Source organism: Phalaenopsis equestris, unplaced genomic scaffold (genome assembly GCF_001263595.1).
Source record: "Phalaenopsis equestris unplaced genomic scaffold, ASM126359v1 Scaffold000224, whole genome shotgun sequence".
Lineage (NCBI taxonomy): Eukaryota > Viridiplantae > Streptophyta > Magnoliopsida > Asparagales > Orchidaceae > Phalaenopsis > Phalaenopsis equestris.
Window position 1 is genome coordinate 2495675 of NW_018164666.1, and position 26686 is coordinate 2522360.

At 36.5% G+C, this 26686-nt stretch overlaps 1 protein-coding gene across 2 annotated transcripts in view; it reads left to right on the forward strand.

Moving 5' to 3' along the window:
- Positions 1–26686, forward strand: part of LOC110023340 (protein ENHANCED DISEASE RESISTANCE 2) — a 132981-nt gene that overhangs the window by 35033 nt on the left and 71262 nt on the right. For both annotated transcript variants that reach the window (XM_020722701.1, XM_020722702.1), the window contains exons 9-11: positions 13692–13792; positions 13854–13949; positions 25741–25805. In XM_020722701.1, coding sequence (XP_020578360.1) covers positions 13692–13792; positions 13854–13949; positions 25741–25805 — 262 coding nt within the window. The remainder of the gene's footprint in view (positions 1–13691; positions 13793–13853; positions 13950–25740; positions 25806–26686) is intronic.

A 26686-nucleotide genomic window follows, 5' to 3' on the forward strand; every position in this document is an offset into this window, starting at 1 on the left:
CCGATTTCGTTGTAAAGTCCTATTCTTTTGACCTCTTTGAAGACATTATTCCCTGATTTTTATCGAGAGTTTTCTTAGATGACTTTGGTCATTTAAGATGTAATTAACTATAGGGGCTTGCCCTTATAGGGAGCTTTTCCGAACCCAGCTTAAAATAAACCCTATTTAATTCTTTGTATTAAATAGGGGAACTTGTCGGCAAATAAAAATGGTTTCGCAGACCCAAACGGATGTCATATCTTTCTTAGTTTATTTGATTGAGCCTCATCCTCAAGTCTTGTGTTTATCCCTCGGGATAGATACAGGATTTGAGGTAGAGCGCTCTTTCATTTAAACTGTGAAAAATATGAGGTCAGTTTGATTCCATATTTTTCTAAAATTATATATATATATGTAAATTAAAAAAGTCATTCCGAAGCGGGCGACGGGATTTCGATTCCGGCGGCCGACAGCTTCTTACGGGCGACCCCCAAACGCAACTTCCCCCTTTTAAACGCCGACAGGAACTAATTTGAAATTCTTATAGACTCTTGAATAATCAGGGGACTATTTTGGCACTTTACCTCTTTACTGTTTATAGGAATTCAAGTCATCTCTAATTTCTAGTTTTTTTTTTTGCTTTGTTTTTTTTTGCATTATTTGATCTCATCATTTGATTGTTTGCCCTCTTCAAATGTTAACGTTCCTTCTACTCATTCTATTTGATATGCTATAGGTTTCTCAATGCTCTTCTTTTTTTAATCTTTCTTCAATTACCACATTTTAAGAGTGCCTTGCGTCCAAAAACCTCTCAACATGCATGAGAAGGTCTCAATTTGCTGTTTTCGTCTTCTCCGTCGCTTTCTCTCCTCTTCTCCACTTCTAATTGACTCTTTCACTCCTGATCTTCAAACTTCTCAGATCGTATGATTATCCAATAAAGTAAGAAAAAAATTTAGTACTACTCTTTTAATTGTAAACATGATTATCTGTTTCTTATCCATTCATCTTAGTTATATGATGGGCCGGCTTAATTTTTTCCCCGCAACTTTAAATTTCAAAAGTTTCTTCATTCTATTTATTTCAATTTCTTAAGAGCTTCCTTTTAGCTCAACATCCTTTATTTGAATTCAATTCTTCAAAATATATTGATACCAGAGTTAATCCAAACCACAACACCAACGACACACATTTTATTGCTGACTTTCAAAAGGATACAAGGACGATGCTACAACAACAATAATAAAACACGTATAATTATAGACAACCATTCGAAGTGCAAAAATAAAAACAAGAAAAGTAAAATAATAGAGATAGTAACAACCCTCTTGAGGGGGTGCGGTAGTTCCGACGAGTGGAATGTGCTGCGGGAGTGACGTCGGGGTCCGACAAGTTCGCTGGAAACGTAATCGACACTTGGAGGAGGTGGGGTTGCTGGATAGGGAAGTGGAAGCGATCAATCAGTTGGGGCTGCCGACAGAAGTGGAGGGCGGCGCCGACATAGGGATTGGTCAATCGGTGGGGCCCGTGAGGAGGTTTAGCGATCAGTGGCAGGGCACGACTGTACCTACAGTTGAACCACCGATCAAGGACAGAGTTGCGTTGCTGATATGTGGAGAGGTGGGTGTGTCGGTGGGACCTGCCAATGCTGTGGTGAGCCGGGATGGAGATCGACGACCTGTTTGTGAAGAAAATGGGGCGCTGGTGGGATCTGCGAGCGTCTGAGGGCGAGTAGGGAAGGAGCAGCAACCTGTTTGTGCGGAGAAGGAGTTGTCGACGACTGAAGGGGAGGAATGGACCATTGGAGATAAGCACCACCTTGGGAGAAGTGCAACTGATGCATTGCTCACCATCAGATACAACTCTCGGAGAGGGGACACCTTCGCGGCACACCTGAAATAAGAAATAGAGCAAAAACTGCTTAGCAGTCAGCACACAAAAATTATAAACAAGATGGGAGTACATGCTAGACTAGGTAAGTAGGGAAAATAGGCAAGGATTAAAGAAGAGTGGGCAGGAAAAGGCAGGAATTTGAATTGCTGCCCAAGAAGGAAGGGAAGGATTAGGAAGGGGAGAAATTAGAGCACGAGATGGAGTGGCAGAAACTTCCGGCCCAATTGGTTCTGGCCGGTCCGGTCCAGCAGGAAGTTTGGACCGGTCTTGCTTGTGCTGTCCGACCTCTAAGCCCCACGTCATATATATTATATATTCTATCATATTTCTGGATCTTTTGTTTCAAAGAGCACTGGACTTGCACCTTTTTTGCACTTGCATATGTCACTTAAGGATAACCCTTCTAATTGCCAGCTAAACTTCAAGGTCTGCAGATGGCCGCTTTAACAGTTGTTCCCTTAGTCAGTAGCTCTTGTACTGGACAGGTAGGGACTGGCTTTCAATTGATACTAAAGAACGAATCTTTAGCATGAGACGACTGCCTGCCAGAACCTTCTTGAGCTACCTGTCTTATGCTATATAAGACTGAAGGGATTTGCTCATAGGATAATGATTAGGCAGGATCATAATAGCATCCACGTTTAAGATGCTTTTCTGAAACCTTTCTTATTTCATGATATTTCATTCATTGCAACCCTTCTGTATTTGGATCATGTTTGGCTCTTTGGATATTCATATTGGCTTACCGTGTTACAAGTATTACATCACTTCTTTAATGTATGCAGGAGGAGAAATGGATATTCAAAAAATTAGGGTCACCTCTAGTTCCAGGTTTTTTATTTTTATTCTTTGCATTATTTATCTCATCATTTGATTGTTGGTCCTCTTCAAATGGCAACCTTCTTTCTACTCGTCCTGCTTGACATGCTATAGGTTTCTCATTGCTCTTTTTTTTATCTGTCTTCAATTACCATATTTTCAGAGTGCTTTGCGTGCAAAAACTTCTCAACGTGCACCGGAAGGTCCTGATCATCGGTGTTTGTCTTCTCCATTCCTTTCTATTCTGTCGCCCACTGCTAATCTTCGTACATTTCTGATCGTATGATTGTCCAAAAAAGTAACAAAATAATTTAGTCCCACTCTTTAATTGTAAACATGATTATCTGTTTCTTATCCTTTCATCTTAATTATATGATGGGCTGGCTTAATTTTTTTTGGTTAACTTCAAATTTCAAACGTTTCTTCAAGATATTTATCTTAATTTCTTAAGGTTTTCCTTTTAGCTCATAACATCCTTTATTTGAATTCAGTTCCTCAAAATATATATTATACATCTATCTTTATTCTCGATCCTTGGTTTCAAAGAGCACAACTTAACTGATAACTCTTCTAATTCCCAGCTAAACTTCAAAGCCTACAGATGACCACTCTTAACAATTCTTCCCTTGTTCAACAGCTCTTGGAGTGGACAGGTAGGGTCTGGTTTTCAATTGATACTAAAGAACCAATCTTTAGCAGGAGACGACTCCTTACTAGAGCTTTCTTGAGCTACTGGTATTATACTATATGATACTGAAGGGATGTTGCTCATAGGTTAATGATTAAGCAAGATGACAGTGACATCCACATTTAAAACGCTTTTCTGAAAACCTTCTTATTTCATGATAATTCTTTCATAGCAACCCTTCTGTATTTGGGTCTTGTTGGGTTCTTTGGATATTCCTTTTGGTTTAATGTGCTACAAGTATTACATTTGCGGCTTTGGACTCTCTTTAGCTCTCTCTTCCCCCACCTACATCCCACCCGCCAAGAGAACCACCAACCCCCCACCCTCCAAATCTTTCAAAGGGTTTGTCATTATATTCCTTAAGAGTTACTTTAATCTAGAAAAAAAGGCAAAATTGCCTCTGTCTTTTTTGGCAGGGGTTCATTTTAGTGTCCGAGTCTATAAAAGTATTAATTTAATTTTTACACTAGTATGGGCTGTAATAGTCCTCTAATAGTCCATATAAAGGACAATTTCAACTCCAATTTGAAGAGTTTAGCGGCTAATTTGAATTTTTATAGACTCTTAGATTAAAATGTCCCTATGTAAATAATCAGGGACTATTTTGACACTTTACTTCTTTAATGTATGTATGAGGAGAAATGGATATTTGAAGAATTAGGGTGATCTCTAATTCGGGTTAAATCCCATGATTTCGTTATGTAGGTCATTGTGGTCACTAGTTTACTCAGTTAGATGAGGTAGTCGAACCATCTCAACTGAATGATCTTTCTTAGTAACCATGAGTTGCCTTGCCCAAGGGAACCAATGCAGGAGCTCTTCATATGGAAATTCCGTGATCCAGGACAACAACATCCCATGATCTAGGTATCGCAATACTGTAGTTTCCACTTTTATTTTTTGTTGTTGTTTCTAAGTAGGGTTTTTGCTTGAGGGATTATTTATACATTTGTTTTCTATTTTGAGGGACTTTTATTTGGTTTTTGAGTTTTGGAGATTGTAATATCGGATTTCTATAAGAGTGTTGTATTCTTTTCTTTTGCAAGTGGTGTGTCTATATTCTGCTTAGAAACATATGTTGAAACCTCCTCACCCCTCGAACATTGTCGATTCAGAGTTCCCTTTGTTGTATTTAGTCGGGACAGCCATCGAGCGTCTTTTATCTCCCTTCAAATATCGCCGATCACCCATAATTTTTGTTCTCTCATTATTCCACAACTATGTCCTCTGTAAATCCACTTCTAAATATCTTCCAGGAGTTCTAGAATTGTATCATTTTGTATTAGAGCCAGACAATGCTTAGGTTTTTTAGGGTTTTATTTTTCTTGTCACAATCGAAAATTCTAGAGAAAAATTCCACCACATCTAAAATCTTTCTTACTGCAAGCCCCAACCTTAAATTTTTAAAATTCAACTATCTTATTTTCACCAAAAGTTCACATCTACCACCAACACTTAAGCCTCGATTAATCTTTGATTTACAATCTTGCATATGCCGCCAAGGAGCAAACCTCAGCGAGGTGTCCTAGAACTTATCATGGAGGATATGTAGCGGAAAATTTTCCATTTGTAATAGAGGCTTTGAGTCTTTGAGAGGAGACACAACAATGATTTGTCAAATCGAGAGGAGAAAGTGATTCTCATTTACCAGACAGTTTTCAGTAAAGAACCAATATCCCTAAAATTTGATATGGAATATCATAGGAGAAATTAGAATTTTAAAGTAAAGATTGACTTGCCAGATTTTTACGGTTGTATATTCAGACAAGTTCATCAATTGACTCCAACAAGTGGAACATGTCTTCGAGTATGAGGTTGTCCCACTTGATAGAAGGGTAAAGTTGGTTGCTATCAAGCTTCAGAATAATACTTATTGTGGTGAGAAAATTTGAAGCACTTATGCTAGTATAAAGGGAAAAACAAAATCATTAACTGGTCCAAGATGAAATGAGAGATGCAGTACAAGTACCTACATGTTCATTGCAGATAGGACATGCTCTTGAAACTTCCTCGCTTGCAAGTATAAGATCTCTTAGTAGAAGAGTACACAACTGAATTTGAGCAGCTTATGTTAAAGTGTGAGCTAGTGGAGCTCCAGGAGAGCACCAAAGCTTGTTATTTTAGAGGATTGAGATCATCTATTGGAATGTGGTATGGTTACAACCCGTTGGATAGCACAAGATGTCCAGATCTTAGCAATGAAAGTGGAGAAACTACACAAAATTATTAAGCCCACACCATTATTTAAACAGAGTTTGTACATTGGATCAAGCGACAAGAGTATAGCTAGTGGAGCACCCAAGCATACCCAACTAGTGTGGGAATGTGATAACTGAAAAAAAAGAATAATAATAATAACGATAAAATGAATAATAATAATGATAATTATAATAAGAAGATGTGTCGGTTAGAGAAAATGCACCTCCACATAGAAATTAAAACCGTGCTTCTCTTTTAAACTTCCCCTCATTCAAATCAACGAACCCTAGAGCGAGAAGAAGAAACCAAAGGAGAAGGGGAGCAATTTCAGTGAAGAGAAGAAGAGGATAAAGAAGAAGGAAGAAAGAGGAAGGAGTGGAGAGTGTCCCTGACCTGATTCAACGCGGAGTCCTAATTGATGTCGAGGACGGGAGGTGTGGCTTGGACATCAAACCCTAGCGAAGGGGAAGCTCTGCGTGCGCTGCTCTATTTCGAAGAAGAGGAAGGGAAGTTTATGCGAATTCGTGCTATGCCTTGGATTGAACTGCAACCAAAGAGGAAGGAAAAGGGGCGAAACAGTTTCAGTGCCGCATTGCTGTGCGTGCAGAGGAAGAGGAGCTCGACCCATTTCAAAGGAGAAGAAGCTCTCCTTTAGTGTGAAGCAAGAGTTCGTGTGCAGTGCTTACGTGCGAAGGAAGTGGAGGAAGGGGGAGATCGCGAATTCATGCGTGCTTTAGAGTGGTCAACCGAAACATTGAAGGGTAAGATTTATTAAATAATTTTTAATTAATTAAGTTATTTAATGATATGTATATATATATAGGTATGTATGTATACATATATGTGTAGATATGTGCGCACACACACACACATACTAAGTCTATTATTTAAAGGTTAAATTTAAGGTGTATGCAATTTCAGAACCGAAGCTATTAAATCACAAAATTTGAGGGGGAAAGTGGTGACATGAACTTCATGTATGATGGAATGGAAGAGTTGCGAACAACCAAAAAATTTTAAGGTATGTAAGAGTTTTTTTTGTTATTTAATGAACTTAATATATGTATTTTTTATTTATATAATGTTAAAAAAAGTCAAATTAAAGTAGAACCCTTTATTGGAAGAACTTTTAACCAGGAATTGAAGCTAATAAATTTTTAGGATTTGAGGAACAGTTGAATCAAGGCATTCGAGAGGGATTAGGTAATGATGTACAAATTATATGCGTTAGCCATATAAATTAGTTTAATTAAGGGCGATGTTAATTTCATATCAATAATTTTTATGACTTAAATTTTCATAATTTTAATTTATCAAACAATTGAATTAAAGGACGATATAGAGGTCAAAGTGCTAGAGGAAGTGAAGTGAAGGGATAGGTATTTCAAAGATCTTTTAAGAGTTAAGGTGATTAGTTTTCTTTTATGATTTAAATTAAGGTTTTAGTGAAGGAATAATACTTTATTAAATTGTTTAAAATAATTATTGTTTGATTCATGTCTTGCGATCTGAAAGTTTAAATTATGTTTCACAAATGAGAAGAAAATGACTGACATATGAATGTACATTTTAAAGGATTTTAATTGATATAAAATATCAGGTAAAAGTTTAAGTCATACAAGATCACTCTCAGATAGGAACTGACAGGGGATGCGATGTATTCGTGCACTATAAATAAAATGGTAAAGGTGTATCTTCGTGTGCAATTTTGAAGGTGCTTATGTGTACAATTTTTTAAGGTATTTTTGGGTATATTTTGAGAATACTTTTGGATATGATGATATTTCTGTTATGACTCTCAAACAACTAAAAATGGTAAATAATTAAAAGTGAAATAGGAACTGATAAAATTAAATTGAAACTTTATAGTTTACAAGGTAATGAATTGCCTTTTTATTTAATCATGCATGCATAAAATTGACATAATAATTTAATGCATATTAAGATTATAATTGCTCAATAAGTCAAACTTACCGTTGAATCTAATTCTTTTTTAGGAAAAAAAATTATAGGTTGACATGTCTGGCAGGAAAGACTTGGTTTACATGAGCACTACTAATGCTAGGTATTTATGATGATAGTTTCTTTGTAGTGTTTTTTTTTTTCAGATAGTGATATACTTTGTAATATTGGTTTGAGATGTCTTCAAGTTATGTTGTTTCTGAATGTTTTGTTTTTATTGCACTTTGTAGATTTTAGTGGCTCTTTTATATATTGGAAAATTTTATAAATATGTGGATAGTTTTTTAAATATTTTCATCGCCTGACTGTAGTTCCCGACTTATTTAATTTTAAGCTACCAGGTCGGGTCATGATAGAGAACCTTTACAGTGGAGAAAAAGTGGAGACTGCTAGTACTCCCAAATCCATTGCCACCAGTAAATGCTTTAAGTGGCATAATTTTTATCACTGGAGTTGAAGCAGTTGAAGAGTGGAAAGTGAAATAGGAATGAATAAATACATCATAGACGAGTCTCAACTTCCAACTGACAATGAAAAGATTGCTAGTGATTCATGCTGACCCATGTAGGGTCTTTGTGAGAGGGGTTATTTATATGTTTGTTTTTCTGTTTCGAGGGACTTTTACTTTGTTTGTGAGTTTTGAAGAATTTAATTTATGATTTATATCCTAAAGTGTGCTATATCATTTTCTTTTGCAAATGGTGTGCCTGTATCTTGCCTAGGAACATATGGTGAAACCTCCTCGCCGTGTAAACATTGCCGATTCAGAGTTCCCTTTGTTTTTTTCATCCGAGATAGCAACCAAGTTCCATCTATTCACCTCCCATATTTTTGTTCTCCTGCTATTCCACAACTACATCTCCTCTAAATTCACTCAGGAAGCTTGTAAATTTGGGGTGGATGTTTGTTAAAGGGGCAAATCTAAGTCGACCTTAGCTAACAGAGGGATTTATGCCAATCAAATTTATCATTATGATTCACAATTAAATGGATATGAAATTGTTGGGGAACATATGAGCTATAGCTATGATCATAATTTAATGATGTCATTTTGGCCGAAAAACACTCAGTGAGGATGCTTTGGTCCTAACTAGTCTTCTTTGTGGAGCTGTTGGGCTAAACCACCCCAAAAAAGGGCTCGAGCCACATATTTGCTAATGTAAGTTTATTTAGAGTGCATATAGTGATACACTCAATTTACCATATGCATTTTGTGAGTTGATGTTAATTATAATTTTGTCACCCTTGAGAAATTAATGTGGATGGTGGATGTAGTTTGGTTTATGCTTCAAGTGATATAATTCTATTTAAATATTTTTGTTAGTGAGTTTGAAAATTTGAGTTAAGATTTGATTTAGGCTCGACTCCTCCAATTAAGATTTTCTGTTAACATGGTTTTCATCGGGGGTTTGTCATTTCAAATGCTTGCATTCATATAATTTATTTGAAATCTATTAGTTTAATTTCTTTTAAAGGATTAGTCTCATCAACTATGGTTCTAATAAAGAGGAAGATTGGGTTGGTTAGATGTTATTTACAACCCAATCCTATAGGCAAGATGAGTAAACTGAGATCCTATAGCGAAGATGAGTAAATTGAGATTGTGTGTAACTTGATTATCTTGAACTTGATTTTTGAAATAAAGAGCTTGTAATTTTAAAATATTCATAGGCATTTCATAAAAAAGATTTGCATGTTTCTCATAATGAGAATAGTTTGAGTGAAAATTATATTTTAACCCGTGTAATATCTTTTAGACCGTTACGTTTAAACAGTTAGTCTATCTATTAGAGTACAGACTCATTTTAAATTTCATATAGTTAGATATTTATTAGAGTTTACATTTTTTTTCAAAGCTCTTACATATCTTTTAAAATCATGTTTGGATTGCAAATTATTTCACAAATTATAAATAATTATAAATAATACTTGAATGTACTCTGAGTAGACTATTTTATGTGTGTAGTTTTATCATTAGATAAAGTACAGAACTAAGGTTTGAATCTTTAAATAATGCTTTCTGTTTGCTAATATACTTGTTATAGATCTAGTGGTGAATGTGGCATCCTATATTTGATTGAACCTTCAAAGTATTTTAGTTTCTTACTTTTGGTCTTCATATTTCAAATTCTTGAATATTCATGAATCACATATGTATTGCAAAGAACTCTTATTTATAAATATTTTGGAATACTTAACTTCAGTTAGTTAATCTGAATATTTTTTAAAAGGGTTATACCATTATCGTTAGATAATTGTGAGTCCTTTTTAAATCATTTATGTGTTCAATTCTTGTTCATTTAAAGTAACAAATAGCGCACTAAAAAAAATTATTTTTGTTCACAATTTATATTTATGTTCATTGATTTTCTTATTTTCTGTTTTACTAGATTTAAATGATCAATTTTAATTTTGTTCTTTTCAAGTCTTTTTACTTGAAATTTTGGCTGCCTCCCGGTGTCTTTGATGCATAGGTGACATCAACAGGAGAAGTATACTTTCCCACCATACTAAGAAAAGCACGTATGCTCGACATCGTGCGATATCACAACCATATTTTTTGTTTATAACTCGTTGTGGCATGAAAGATGCTTATAGGACGTTATGTACTTACATGAGAAAAAGCTACACATGATTTTTCCGTTGCATTAAGAAAAGTGCATGCAACTATTTTAATTGTAATTTTTATGTTGCGTTAAAAAAAAGCATGTACATGTATTTAAATTTTTGTGTTTTATACTTGTGTGTCAGGCCGTGTCAACGACGGGGGACATTGGATTAGAATAATTTTTGTTTATCTTTTCTAGTTCTCTCTGTGTTTGTTTTTTTTTTTAAATATAATATGCATGTAAAAATAGAAGCAAGGTAGGTGCGGTGGGTTGGCTGTCAGTGCGGAAGTTTGCTAGTTGCAACTTGGTGTTGGAGCGGGCTAAGGGTTCGAGCAGTAGAGGTGAGATCTTGGCTTGTTATGATATAAAGTGAGTTTGGTGAGAGGGGTTCGACTATGTGCTTGGGATGGTAGCAATAGAGGGGCATAGGGGACTTCGTCTTTTTACTGCGTGCTTGCCAAAGAAACAAAGAAAGGAGAAGGAATGTTTAGGGTTTTGTAGGCTTTTGGTTTTGAGATTGTCCGTGGAAAAGAAGTGAACTATGAGTTCTGCGAAATGAAGAGAGGGAGGGAGAATCGGGCTGGTTTTGAGTCGTGTGAGTCTGTAGGATCGTAGTAAGGATTGGGTGGGCTCAAAATTATAGCATCAGGTCGATGCGACAGAGGAGTAAAAGGAGCAGGGCTGGCGAAGGCTTCAACAACTGGTGTTTTGTGTGATTTCTTGTGTACGTGAGAAGAAGCATGAACGAGAAGGTGGATTTGTGGGAACTATCGTGAGATTTAGTAGAAATAGTTGAGGAATGACAAGAGTGAGAGCAATTTTATGTTTTAAATTTTAACAGATTTTATATAATTACTCATGTTTTAAGTTTAATTAATACTAATATAGTTTAATCTTATGATAACAATAATAATTCTTCTCTCTGTCTATATATATAATTTAAAGCAAATATCATATTTAATTTCGTAAAATCTTATGTAATTTTATTAGTTATTTAAATAATAATAATAATAATAATAATAATAATAATAATTTCATTTTTATTTTTTTTCCACTTAATTTGTCGTCACGTGTCTCCAAAAATTAATGTTATTACCCACTTGCCTAGTTTAACTTCATGTATTGCATTCATGTGGGGATCCAAATAATATGAATGCCTATTTTTGACATTTTTCAACGTTATAGATGTGTTAACATTGTTTGTTGGGCGAACAGAAGGCACTTGGGCGATTTTAACGGTGGTCAAGTTGATTTGGGTCAAATAGAGCAACTTTTCGTTCATAGCTCATTGTTTTCATCACGCTCGATGGAATCAATTACAGAAGAGTTCTTCAAAACGACCTTGATTCTCTAGATGCATTGGCAAAATTGATTTGCTGAACAAACTATGTTTGATCTGCTTCTGTAGCGCTCAAATGATTTAACCTTGATTCTTGCATTATTGCATTCGTCGTCCTTCGCTTTTGATGCATTTGCTCGATTCAATTAGCAGATTAATAACCAAGGTTAATTGTGTATAGACGTTAATTTCTTGACAAGGGACCATGATGCTATCATACAACTTTTGTAACGTGTTGTACCTTCATTTTGTGGTTTGAGGTAGGGCTGTCAAAAAAGCTTGTTATTCGCGACCAACTTGTGTTTGACTCGTTAAGTAGTTCATGTTCGAATTGCTTGTTAAGCATGTTAGTCAAATGCGAACAGATTTTTTAAGCTTGAATTATAAACGAGCCAAACACTAGCAATCTTTTGTTTGATCGTGTACAACTCGTTTTAGCTCGAAATACGGAAATCACATATATTATTTATATAATAATTTATTTAATATATTTATATATAAGTATTATCATATTAGCTTGTGTGGCAATGTGGTTTTGAACCTTCTATTTTAGAGGATTGGTGCAAGTTCGAATCCATACCCTATATTTAATTTTCTAATTACTTTAAACGAGCCAATTTTGAGCTGAACACGAGCCAATCACGAACAAGAATATATAAATTGGGCAAAACACAACACACTATTCATGAGCAATTTCGAGCACGAGCCAATTTTGAATAGAATTAATTTCAAATGAGCCAAACATGAGCCAAGCCTGAGCTTGCTCAAGCTCAATTCGTTTACAACCCTAGTTTGAGGTGATTTAGTTTTCACTTTTGTAATTTTCATGAATCACGTTTCAGTAATGTCTATCCAATAATTTTCATTGATCTATTTTCAAACCTTTTTGTAGTATTGGAGGCATATGTATCTATTTTCAAGTCTGTTTTTCTCAGATTGCCCTTATCATGAACCTTATACTTGAATTAAATTGGCATGAACGTTATTTAAATATTGACTTGATAATTTTCCGGAGTTCATTTGACCTTGATATGAGCTGTCATTTTAATATTGCCTTGGGTTGAAATATTTTGAAGGATGAATTCTTTCCGATATTTTTGTGGGATGTAATCATAGAACATCATGCCTATGATGCCTGGAACACAACTCAACATGCACATTTTTGGCACATTATAAGCTGTTCTTATTTGTATATATACTCAAACTTGGATGGGTCCGTTTGAAAATTGATGGGGAGGGGATCCCAATCTCCCTTTTTTTCAAAAAAAAAGGAAAAAAAAAGAAAAAAAAAGATTAATCATAAAATTTACCTCTTTTTTTAGTTCTTTATCTGGTAAAATTTTCTACCTAAAGTCAAGATTGCACTTATTTTTTTATTATTTTTTTTTTATAAAAATCTTAGGGTTCTACTATTAATATATCCCTCAAAATTTTATACTAGATTGGTGATTTGGTGGAAACAACCCTTTACAGTCATGCAATGGAAAATATTCTTATAAATGTTCTCTATCATGTAGTTATATATAGGCTTGTTTTAATTTACAAGTTACATCATGATGCCTTTAAACATCTTTTGTTTTAAAAAAATCTGTAGGTGTTTTGCATGCCAAAACATACATCCTCTTTTTTATATTTAAGAAGTTTGATTTTGGGACATCTTGCAATTTTACCGTTGAAACCCTTATCTCCCTCTTGGGACCCTTGCTGCACCCCCTCCTATTGCCCCCATCCTTCGTGCTTTATTCCTGGGTACACCACCGCATTGATGTACTTGTATACTACTGTTTTTTCTGCATCAACTATCCGTCATGTATTTGTGTCCACGCTTGCTGTGCTGGAGTATGAATTTGGTGGATTCTATTCGGAGTTCAGGGCAGAGAAATTGAATTGTTCATCGTGAATTGGAAAAATTGTCCAGAATGAAATGGAGATTGGGGCCTGTGTTAGATTATTGGCACACCAATTTGAGATTTTCAGAATTGTAAGGATTAATAGGCGTGGCTGTAACTCTAAAACCCAAAGAAGAAAAAGAACTAGCATCCATTAATGAGGGAGTAAAACGTAGCTTTTTGAATCTTTGGTTTGATTTTTTCAGAGCATGAAATTTTGTGCTTCACTTTTTTTTTCCTACATTGTAGAAATAGTTCATATACATTTTAATTTCTGCCTTTACCATGTCAGTTAACATTTCTGTTTTTCATAGAGCGGCAAAGATTTTCTCCTCAAGTCTGTGGGTGTTATTGATGCAAGTGTGGATACTGTGTTTGAAGTCATTCTCAGCCTGGATAGACATAAGAGATACGAGTAGGTGGAACTAGTTACATCAATGTACACTCGTCATTCCTTAAACCTTAACCCCTTGCAGGTGGGATATGTTTACAGGTGACTTGGAACTTCTAGAATCAGTTGATGGGCATTATGACGTTGTTTATGGAATCTATGATCCTAAGCTCTTAACGTGGTATGCATCTCTTATTATGTATACTTTTTATCAGTGCTGGTATTTAACCTGATATTATCTGTTAAATCAAGTGTTGCATATACATATTTGCCCATTAGTTCGTTTTGCTATTTTTTTATTTTTTTATTAGTTTGTTTTGTTTATTATTACCTTTATACTAAGTTACTGTTACGCTTTGGACCTGTCCCTCCTGTACCGGTCGAAGGCCAAAGAATCGGCCTACATGGCCGATCCTGCTCGCTTGAAGGGGCAAAGGAATGGCCCTTTGCTGCGGTAGAAAAGGGCATGGAGCAAGTGGGGACCACGAGGGGTTTAATTACATATTCAAGGATGAGAAATTAAAGGAGGTTTGGAGGGAAAGTGGGAAAGGAAAGTTTTCAAATGCTGTGGGAGGTTTTTTTATTAAAGGGAGGAACCTAGGGTTGGTTTGTTTTGGATGCATGTTTTTATTTGGTTGTTGTTTTCCTTCTTCTTGTGGTGTTCTTAGCGACATTTAGGGGGAGAGAGAGACAATATACCTCTCGAATAGTAGATCAACGTTGTATCTTGCTTGTTTTCCTTTGATTTCTGTAAGAGCAGCCCTTTTTGTGTCTTTTCCACCTATCTATTGTGATTTTGCCAAAGTTTGTTCGCTGATTTTGGTGCCGAGGCATATCAAATTGGTATCACAGTATAGATCATGGTGGGATGGCAACAAAAAAAGTTGATATGCTAGAAGGAACGATAGTGCAAATCCGATCGGGATGGAAGAAAGGTTTCCTACCATGGAGGACATATTTTCTTCTATTGAATGTCGAATGATTGATGAATTTGAAGCATAGGAGAAATGTGGGAGATTATGAAAAAGCTCATGGAGATGCAATCCAAGGCCGTGCCGACCAATCCAGTTACAAACGCTAACCAAGAATTCATCAGGGATTCATTGACTTGGTCAAAAGGGAGGGAGATCGAGCGAGAAGACCTCGAAGAAGTTATCATCTTCCTACAAGAGCGACCCCCTAGGACTCCGAGAGGAGAAATGGAGATGTACAATGGAGGGTGATGGGCTGAAAATTGGAGAGTGGATGGTGGAAAGGGCATGGAAGTGTATGGAGGAAGGAGGGAAGCGAGAGTGGGATATGCCTATGACTGTGGGAGGGAGTTTCAATTTAGATACATGGGGAAAATTCCCGAGGGAGAGGAAGTTGGGGTGGAGTTGCAAGGGTCAGAAAACTGAAGATGTTGCTCTTTGAAGGGGGGATACACATGGATCTTTAGGCCTCATGTTGGTATCAAGGGGCTGTTTTGGGTTACTGAGACAAGCCAATACCTGAGCATTCTCCCCTTCGAAGATCCATGTGCATCCTCCCCTACAAGGATCAACTTGCTCTATCAACTCCACCAACTAACCCAAAACTGCAGCTCACGCCTCATGTTGGTTTCAAGGGGCGGATGACTGCTCTTATGCCAGGCTTTAGGCCTTTGAAAAAGTTCACTTCCAGTTTTGCTTCAAAAATGCCCCTCAACCTCCCTGATAAGAGCTCGAACTTCTCTCAGCATTCCATAATTGTCCCCTCCTGAGTCAGAGCATAAAATTCAAGGAGCTGTTTTGGGTTACTTGGTGGAGTTGTGGAGCATTAAATAGAGTTCAGATTCAGAGTTGACAGAGTTTCCAGAAGGGGTTCATCAGCTCTTATAACAGTTTATGGATGTCTTCCAGCAGTTTTGCAGGTTATCTCATCCGAGGGAGCACAAGCACACTATTACATTGAAGGAGGGTGTTTCCCCCATCAGCGTTAGGATATATAGCTACCCCTAGATTTGGAAGGATGAGATCGAGAAGCTAATCCGAGAGATGCTCGAGGCGGGGATTATTAGGCCTAGTGTGAGCCGTTTTTTTAGTCCCGTCCTGCAAGTGAAGAGAAAAGATGGTAGTTGGAGGTTCTGCATGGACTATCGGGTTTTAAACAAGGAGACAATGTTAGACAATTTTCCTATCCCTATGATTGATGAGTTACTGGATGAGCTTTATGAGACAATCATTTTCTCAAAAATTGATCTTAAGTCACGACACCACCAGATCAGGATGAATCCAGTAGATGTGCACAAGACAATATTCAGGGCACATGAAAAACGTTATGAGTTCTTAGTGACGCCGTTTGGCCTCATCAATGCCCCTACAATATTGTAATCCCTCATGAATAAGTATTTTTAATCAGATCTCCATCGCGTATCTCGTAGGACAACAAGTGTCGTTGTGCCTGCATCCCTTCGATGTAAAGCATGTAATTTGACCATAATCAGGCCGAGATGGATATGCTGAATACCCTCCTGAACAAGCCTTTGGTAAGGCTGTTGTGAATAAAAGGAAGGTTGACTTGAGAAATATCGGTAGCCAACACCCTTTCTTTAGAATAGTGTTGGTAAAATCTATGCTGGGATGCTGCAAGGTCATCTTGATATAGGGTCTCTGCAGGAACTAGGTTGACACGTTTATGTTGTGAGATCTGTAGTTGTTGATCATGATTTATACGGCTCTCAAGTGTTCTCAGATAAGAACAACTTCTTGGTAATCTCTTCTGTATTTCATAAGCAATGCGGGATCGCATACGATAATCTCATATTTGATCATCTAGATTAGATATAGGATTAGGGGAAGAGGAACTGTTGTTTAAGATTGGTGGAAGTGTAACAGTTCGAGTGGAGGATGAGGAAGCCATATCACCGATTCTTTTTGGATTTTTCAGAAATGAAAATAGATTTAAGATCTTTGTAAACGAAAAGTTGACCTTTTTTGTTTAGAACTCCTAGAAGTTCTAGGGACTTCAGAAAAAGAAAGGCCCTCAATCTGTTTTCGCAAGGATTCGACAGATGAATTAACTGATTGGTTACTACGAGCGTTCTGTAAGATTTTGATCTGATCTTCAAGACTGAGAAGTCTATCAGATACTTTAAGGACAAGTTGAATCAAAGTGTTGTTTTGTTTAACTAAAGCACTAAGAACAAAACTAGTGTTTTGTCGTGCTTCAGCTGGGTTAACAAAACCTAAAGCGGGTGGTTCAAAAGAATTGGTTGCAGCAAGTGCAGCTTTATAGTAAGAAGATGCAGAAGATTGAACCCAATCATTCATAAAAGGAGTGATAATAATGCAATGAAAAAGTACCTTAGGTTTATCATTTCAAAGTCTTATGATTCGACTTATAAAATCAAAGCTTTCTTTTCAAGTTAATTAATTTTAGCTCATGAAATTCGCCTGCCCTCAAGAGTATGACTCTTATTCATGAACTTATGATTTCTTATAGCAGATATCTAGATCGAGTTCTTAAAATAGGATCAGAAACGAAACATAATCAGGTTTCTGAATGTTACCCTATTAATTCCTTTTCACCCCTACAATTCCACAGTGCTCATTCCATAGAGTCTCGTCGTGGCACTCAGGGTTACTGACTGAATTAATAGGTTACTGTGTTTCCCAAGAAATCCCGAAGAAGAACACAAAAAAGGTCGTGTGTTTCCCGAGGAATCTTGAAGAGCGCAAAAAAGGTTACTGACTGAATTAATAGGACACAACATCCAAATTAATATTCATTTGTAGATCTTAAATCAGTAACTGACAGTATTCGGCCTCAAAAATCATAAAACCAGAAATAAGTATGCATAAGCTGAAAAGGACGTTAAAGAGTATTCATACCTCATCAACTCATGATGTCAAAATTACATAAACAAAACTAAGAACTAACCTACTCAGATTATGTTGATTATATAAACAGAAATATAAAAACTTATGTTTAATTCACCTGAGATACCAAGAAAAGTTTTAGCCCAACATGACTCTGATACCAAATTAGAGTAGATCTAGGATCGCCGCCTTGGGGTCACTTGGAACTTTTGACGGAAATCATATAATAAAATATATTGCTTATAAGATTGCTTACAAAGAGTAGACACCAATACAAATTGAGGGTAGACATTAAAGGTTGTGCACCGATGTCTGCAACTCAAACACATACTGACTTATATAGAAGAAATAGCTGGCATAAAATCAGAAACCAGCTCTGCAAAACCATGATCTCGCCCACTGATTGACAAAATAAGGGGCGGAAAGTAAATATTTGGTGGAGGAAAAGATTCTCCATCAGACAAACATGTGGTGGAAAGGACCTCCACCGGACACACGATAAGTGGGTGGTCCCCACAAAGCATACATTTGAAAATAATACTACAGACATTGAGTAATGAGATGGGCCCACTACTTCCACTAAACAACATTATGGAGTCCTTTTTCCGTCAGCAGCATGAGCGCGTGGATGAGTGCGTTGAGCTCAAATTCATTGCGGTAGACATACGGTCTGAGGTCTTTGTACGAGTTATCCTTTGTGGTATTGCATTTGCAATACAAAGATTTTGTTTCGTGTATTGTGCGTAGGATGTTGAGTTCCTCGATAACCCTTCCGACTTGTTCTTGCTCAATGATCATTGCTGCTCCTTGTAACCTTGTTCTAGCATCAAGGTTAATGGGGTGGTCAAAGCATGACCACAGTAATTCCCAGTGTATGTAGCTGGCGCCTTTGACTTGTCTTGAATTGCAAGGGCGACCATTTTTGAACCTCTATTATTGTTCCTTGAATGCGGCTTTGTCCGTTTTGATTCTTTATTAGAAATCAGCTCTTAATGCAATCTCTGAATATACTTCCTTTCCTTTATTTCGTCTTCGAGGATTCATTCTTCGGCTGAAAATATATAGTTAATTCTAAGATCACCTGCAACAAGAACAAAAGTTAGCCTTGTTAATGAGTCAGCAAGAATATTGTTCCTTTTGTCAATATGTTCGAAATGGACGGTGATTCCAAAGTCATTGATGAAATCAATAAATGATAGCCATCACACCCTTGATGACTTATTTTGAGCTGATTTATGATAAAAGGAGATGATGGTTTGACAGTCGGTTCTCAAAGTAATATCCGATTTGTCCAAATAATGAATCTTCAAAGAATTCAAAGTTTCTATACATTCAAAAATTTCTACATCCTTGATGGATATGATTTGATTTGATAACAAAGATTATGATGTGTTATCCGTAGGATTTGATGAAAGATCCTTCGGATGCAATATGTTCCATATCAGAAGGAAGAGGCATTAATACTGTAATGCATATTTGTTCAGTATTAAAAAATTGTCCAGTTGAGGAAACTGGATATATGTTGAAGAAAGAAGACCTCGGTTGGAGGTACAAAGTAAAGATATCTGAATATCAGAAAAAATGTAACCACCAGTGGGAATTCAATAAGCCCATTGTTGGACATCACTTCAGATGCACGTAGTGTTCTATCGTCACAAATACAAATATGCGAATTCACTGTGTATTATGCAAAATAACTGCGTGCCCATTATGTGCCAAATTTTACTTGGCCATAGAAATCAAGGAGTTAACTCTGCTACAGTTTCAATCAAAGGACTCCTTAATAAAAGAATTGATCAAGTACGTGGACCATCTTATTGAAGAAAATAGGAGATTAAAGGAGAAGATACAAGCTGATATGGAGGTTCAGCTCAATAGTAGTCTGCAAGAGTTAACAATGCACGACAAAGGAAAAACTGTCATTGAAGAAGAAGATGAGGACTTGACTCAGTTCATTACTGAGGAAGTCAGCGGATCAAAGATGATGTGCGAATCCGCGAAGGAGCAATTGCGGAGAAATTCAAGAAAAATGTTGAATAGGCTGTATAATGTTACAACCACATTCGAGATTACTGAAGTAGAGCGATTCAAGTTAAGGGCAATCATTGACACTGAAGCTACGACATGTTGTGCCAACATCGACAATATACCAAAGACTGCCATTGAAGAACTAAATTATCAGGTAAAGTTCATTGGAGTCAACTCCACTACGAAATCTGGAAAGAAATTAAAGGAAGGAAAGATGTACATAGTCGAACATATACATCTTTGAAGTTCATCAACTGATTCTAGAATTTTTAACAAGATACAACCACATTCGAGATTGTTGGAGTTGAGTGATTCAATTTAAGGGCAATCATTGACACTGGAGCTACATGTTGTGCCAACATTGGCAATATCCCAAAGGCTACCATTGAAGATATAAATTATCAGGTAAAGTTCAGTGGAGTCAACTCCACTACTAGATCTGGAAAGAAATTAAAGGAAGGAAAGATGTACATAGGCGAACATAATTTCAAAATTTCCTTTAATTTTCTGCATGAAAATAAAAGTTGTAGATGACATTCAAATGCTTATCGGATGCAACTTTATCTGAAGTTTGCATGGTGACATGCGAGTAGAAGGAAACACAATAATCTTTTACAAAGAAATCACCCATGTTCCAACAACTCTTGAGGTAGAAGTCGAGACAAAAAAAGTTCAAGAACTCGACATGGACTACGGATTCTTTCTTGAATTACAACCTTCAGAATATGAATGGACCTTCGCAGAGAATGTTTTTACGCGAAAATTCCAACCTCTGTTGAGTAAACTAAGAATTAATGGGTATATTGGTAAAAATCCATTACAATACTGGTCGAAGAACAAAGTCATCTGCAAGATTGATATTATTAACCCAGATGTCACCATACAAGATAAGCCATTGAAACACGTGACTCCAGCCATGCAATCACAATTTGAAGAACATGTCAACGCACTTCTAAATCTAAAGGTTATTTGCCTAAGTTCAACTCAACACAGAACCATGGCCATTATAGTCCACTATGGGGTCACCATTGACCCAAAAACGAAAAAGGAAATCAAAGGGAAGGAGAGAATGGTCTTCAACTACTGATCTCTAAACGACAACACGCATAAAGATCAATACTCTCTCGCAGACATTAATACGTTGATTAAAAAGATTGACAATAACAACATTTACTCTAAGTTCGACTTGAAGAGTGGATTCCACCAAGTAACTATGCACCCAGATTCTATTCAGTGGACCGCTTTTACAGTGCCAACTGGACTATACGAATGACTTCTAATACCGTTCATATTAAGGAACGCCCCAACAATATTTCAACGCAATATGGACAATTGTTTCAAAGGCTGCATGAATTTTCTTGCGGTCTACATTGATGATATAATCATTTTCAGCAAAAATGAGGAAGAACATAAGATACATTTGGAAAAATTCCTCGGAATTGTGGAAAAAAAAGGATTGGTGCTCTCAACAACCAAGATGAAAATTGCAGTAACGGAGATAGATTTTTTTGGTGCAGTAATAAAAGAACGAAAGATTAAAATTCAACAACATATTATCAGGAAAATCGCCGACTTTCCTAATGAAAGATTGAAAGAAAAACAAGGCTTAAGATCGTGACTTGGAATTCTGAACTATGCACAGGGATATATACCTAATTTGGGCATTTTGCTTGACCCATTATATCAAAAGACGTCTCCCCATGGAGACAAAATGATGAAAGACCACGATTGGGCATTAGTTCGAAAAATTAAAGATCTTGTTCAAAAACTACCGGATCTCGAAATCCCACCATCTCATGCATATATTATCTTAGAAACTGATAATTGTATGGAAGGATAGGGTGGTGTCTAAAAATGGAAGAACTCAAAAAACGATTCAAAGTCGTCGGAAAGAATTTGTGCCTACGCCAGTGGTAAATTCTCAATTATTAAATCCACCATAGATGCAGAAATTTTTGCATGTATGAAAACTTTGAATTCTTTAGGTGTCTGTTAGGGCCACATAGCGGGTGAAAAACAATGCTTATTTGGAGGGTTTCAAGGTGCCAAAGCCAATTGGAATTGGACAACTGAGATGGATGAGTTTGGGTTCTGGTGGAGGCATGGGGGCTCTCAGTTTTGATGTTTTTATTTGGACAAATCGGAGATTACTTTAAGAACCGACTGTCAAGCCATCATCTCCTTCTAATATAAATCAACTCAAAATAAGCCATCAAGGGTGCGATGACTATCATTTACTGATTTTATCAACGGCTTAGGAATCACCGTCCACTACGAACATATTGACGGAAAGAACAATATTTTTGCCGACTCATTATTAAGGCTAACTTTTATTCTTGTTGCAGGTGATCTTAGAATTAACTATATATTTTCAGCCGAAGAATGGATCCTGGAAGACGCAATAAAGGAAAAGAAGTATATTCAGAGATTGCATCAAAAGCTAATTTCCAATGGAAAATCAAAACGGATAAAGCCGCATTCGAGGAATGATGACAGAGCTTTAGAAATGGTCACCCTTGCAATTCAGGACAAGTCAAGGACGCCAGCTACATACACTGGGAATTGCTGTGGTCATGCTTTGACTACCCCATTAACCTTGATGCTAGAACAAGGTTACAAAGAGCACAATGACCATTGAGCAAGAACAAGTCAGAAGGGTTATTGAGGAACTCAACATCCTACGCACAATATACGAATTAAAATCTCTCTATTGCAAATACAATACCACAAAAGATAACTCGTACAAAAACCTTAGACCGTATGTCTACCACAATGAATCTAAGCTCAACGCACTCATCCACGCGCTCATGCTGCTGACGGAAAAAGGACTCCATAATGTTGTTTAGTGGAAGTAGTGGGCCCATCCCATTACTCAATGTCTGTAGTATTATTTTCAAATGTATGCTTTGTGGGGACCACCCACTTATCGTGTGTCCGGTGGAGGTCCTTTCCACCACATGTTTGTCTGATGGAGAATCTTTTCCTCCACCGAATATTTACTTTCTGTCCCTGGTTTTGTCAATCAGTGGGCAAACCCATGGTTTTGCAGAGCTGGTTTCTGGTTTTGCAGAGCTGGTCTCTGTTTGAGTTGCAGACATAGGTGCACAACCTTTGGTGTCTACTCCCTGTAAGCAATTTTATAAGCAATATATTTTCTTATATTATTTCCGTCAAAAGTTGTAAGTGACCCCAAGACGGTGATCCTAGATCTATTCTAATTTGGTATCAGAGTCATGTTGGGCTAAAACTTTTCTTGGTATCTCAAGTGAATTAAGTAGAAGTTTTTATATTTCTGTTTATATAATCAACATATTCTGAGTAGGTTCGTTCTTTGTTTTATTCATGTAATTTTGACATCCTGAGTTGAGAAGGTATGAATACTCTTTAACGTTTTTTTCAGCTTATGCATACTTATTTCTGGGTTTATGATTTTTGAGGCGGAATACTGTCAGTTATTGATTTAAGATCTACGAATGAATATTAATCTGGACGCTGTGTCCTATTAATTCGGTCAGTAATCTTTTTTGTGTTCTTCTTCGAGATTCCTCAGAAAACACACGACCTTTTTTTGTGTTCTTCTTCGGGATTCCTCGGGAAACACAGTAACCTATTAATTCAGTCAGTAACCCTTGGTGCCACGACGAGACTCTATGGAATGAGCACTGTGGAATTGTAGGGGTGAAAAGGAATTAATAAGGTAGCATTCAGGAACCTGATTATGTTTTGTTTGAGATGCTACTTTAATAACTTGATCTAGATATCTGCTATAACAAATCATAAGTTCATAAATAAGAGTCATACTGCTGAGGGCAGGCGAATTTCATGAGCTAAAATTAATTAAGAACTTGAAAAGAAAGTTTTGATTTTATAAGCCGAATCGTAAGACTTTGAAAGGATAAATCTGAGGTACTTTTTCATTGCATTATTATCACATCTTTTATGAACGATGGAGGAAGAGAAGTGCAAACAGTAGTTCCTTGCAGCAGAAGGAAGAAGAAAGAAGGAGAAGATTGTTCTCCCTTGGCGTCTACTTGGTGCTTTGTGGCAGAAGAAAACTTTGGTTTACTTCTCTTGTAAGTTTATCTTCTTCGGTGTATCTCGGTGTAGAGAGAGAAGAAGAGAGAGCAAGAAAGTGAGAGATTCCATTCTTAACTCGAGATGATTGACTGGTGTATATTCTTCAAGTAGTAAAATCCTCTGCAACTCCGTGGACGTAGGTAATTTGCCGAACCACGTAAATCTGTGTGTTCCGCTGTGTTACTGTTTTTTCTAGTGTGAATTTTTTCGTTAAATTTTTTTTGCTTCATCAAAAATCGTTCTTCTATTTGAACACTATGTTATTGTTTTATGGTGTGAATTTTTTCGTACAATTTTTTTCGCTCATCAAAGATCGTTCTTATATTTTTTATATACCACAACAACTGGTATTAGAGACAAGTTCGAATCTGAAGAAGAATGATTGTTGCAGATGAAATGAAGGTTTTAGGGATTGAGAAATTTGATGACACAGATTTTGGTTATTGGAGAATGTAGATAGATGATTACCTCTAGGAAAAAAATCCATTTTCCGTTATTGAGGAAAAAACCTGAAAGGATGAATGAGGCTGATTGAAATTTTATGGATTGACAAGTTTTGGGGGTTATTCGATTGACTCTATCGAGGTCTATTGCACACAACGTTGTCAAGAAAATGACGACTGCAGATCTCATGACAGCTTTATCAGGTATATATGAAAAGCCATCGGTGAATAATAAGGTGTATTTGGTGAATAAGTTGTTCAATTGAAGATGGCGGAAGATGTTTCTATTGCTTAACACCTGAATGATTTCAATATTATCACAAATCAATTTTTGTCTTTTGAAATTGATTTTGATGATGAGATATGTGCGTTGATATTGTTGACATCATTCCTAAATAGTTGTGAAACTACGAGAATGACAGTTAGCAGTTATGCAGGTAAATCTGAACTTAAATGTGTTGATATTCGTTATTTGATTTTGGCTGAGGAGGTGCACATGAAAGATTCTGGAGAGATCTTATGTATGAGTTCGACATTGAATGTTGATTTCATAGGGAGATGTCAGGACAAGAGCTCAAATAGAGGGAGATCAAAATCAAAGTCTGGTCAGCAGACAACCTGCTGGAATTATGGCAAGGTTGACCACATAAAGATGAACTGCAGAAATCCCAAGAAGATTGAGAATGATAGCGCAAATTTGATATCTGAAGAAGTATAAAATGCACTATTGCTGACAATTCATAGTTCTGTTGATGATGGAAGTGAAGAGGAGAGTGGGTCCGGGGCACCCATTTCTATTGTTCCAGAGACAGATGATGGAGAACCACAGAACTATGAAGAAATCTTGCAAGATGAAAGTTCGAGCAAGTGGGATTCTGTGAGTTTCCTTTAGTAAAGCCAGTTGGTACAATTGGTTGGGAAGCTTTCGCAAGCAATTAGTCTGTATGTAGTGATGCCTAAAAATGATATGTTAGGATTGTGTGCGATTATTTTGAAAAATGATATTTTTCTTGATAAATCATGGAAATTATTCATTTCAAATTATGGCTTAATTTTCTTAAATAAGTGGAAACTATGATGGCTATTTGGCGAAACCTGTAGTTGGAGATTGTGAAAGAATGTTAATTCTCCTTCTGTTTCATTCTTTTCTTTTTGAAGTATTAATTTCTTTCAGTCCAAGCAATTTGTGGAAATTTTTTAACCATGCTTCCTGTCATGGCAGCATGGAAGCACTGAAGCCTATTCAAACTTTTGTTGTTAATAAGGATTTATGAGGATCTATGATTTTTGACCTCTAACACATGTAAATGATTTTCTTAAAAATCTCGGTAAGAATGATTTTAGGTTAAACTTAACAAATTTTTTGGTGTTTCTCGTAATACTTTTGTTGATCAAGTTTATATCTCCTCTTATAACATTTTATTGGCAGTCCGATTGTAGTTTCGTCTGATTGTGAATTACTTTTCATGTTGGTATGCGCTTATTCATGGCTCTATGCAAGTTGATATTTCAAAACTCAGCATTATTTTTTCTGTTTTGTGTTAATGTTTTTTGTGCTGTAATTATGTTAGCTAACTTTTTTTAGGTCCTCCTCGAGAAAAGATTTCGTCTTCTCCAGGCAGTGGTTCCGTGGGCAAGATGGGGAATATAGTAAGTTTGCATTTCTTAGTATAGAACTGGTGTGAAAGATGAGAGTAGTAGTAGGGTATTATTTAAACTGCAACTAAAATATACATTGCTAAGTTTTTTTTTTTGCTGATTTTTGGTTACTCGTATTCTGTGTCAATATTGACATTAGTGCCATACCGGGCAAAATATGGGATAATTTTTAAACACAGAATGATTCAATATGTAAATCATTTGACATCTATGGCACTAGGATAAAGATTACGTAAACTTTATGGAAACAAATGCCGAGCGTTTATAAATATACATATTTTGTATTATTTTCATTTCTTAATTCAAGATGAGAAGAAAGGATGTTCATATGACCCTTATCATACATGCAAGCTATTTAGTTGATTAAATTTTAAGTTGGACTTTAGGATAGACAAGGGTCAGAAGATTAACATAATATTTGAGTGAAAAGTAGTTTTATTTATCCCAGTTAGTCTAAATATCAGAAAAGTTTGCTAAAATAGCTTCTCATTATATTGAGTGTTTATTCTAGCATTTTGACGGAAAAAAAAATCCCAACATTGTCTCCGTTCAAATGGGTGAGAATATCCATGACCAGCTAGTATTCGCCCGCTTGAACAACAACATTAGCTAATTATCGCCCCAATGATACACAGCTGTATGGAGAGAACTACAAAAATGTAGGATTGCAACGTGGGCACTCGGGTGGGAGGTTGTGGCGTTAAAAAGAGGGGAGGAGAACGACAAGTTTTGGCAATTATTGCTTCGATAACGGCGGGTTGTACATAGTTGTTTGACAAGAACTACAAAAATGCTCGATTGAAGTGCTGGTTTTTTTGGTGTGGGGGGGGGGGGGGGGGGGGGGGGTGGGTGGGGGGGTGGAGAGGGGTTTT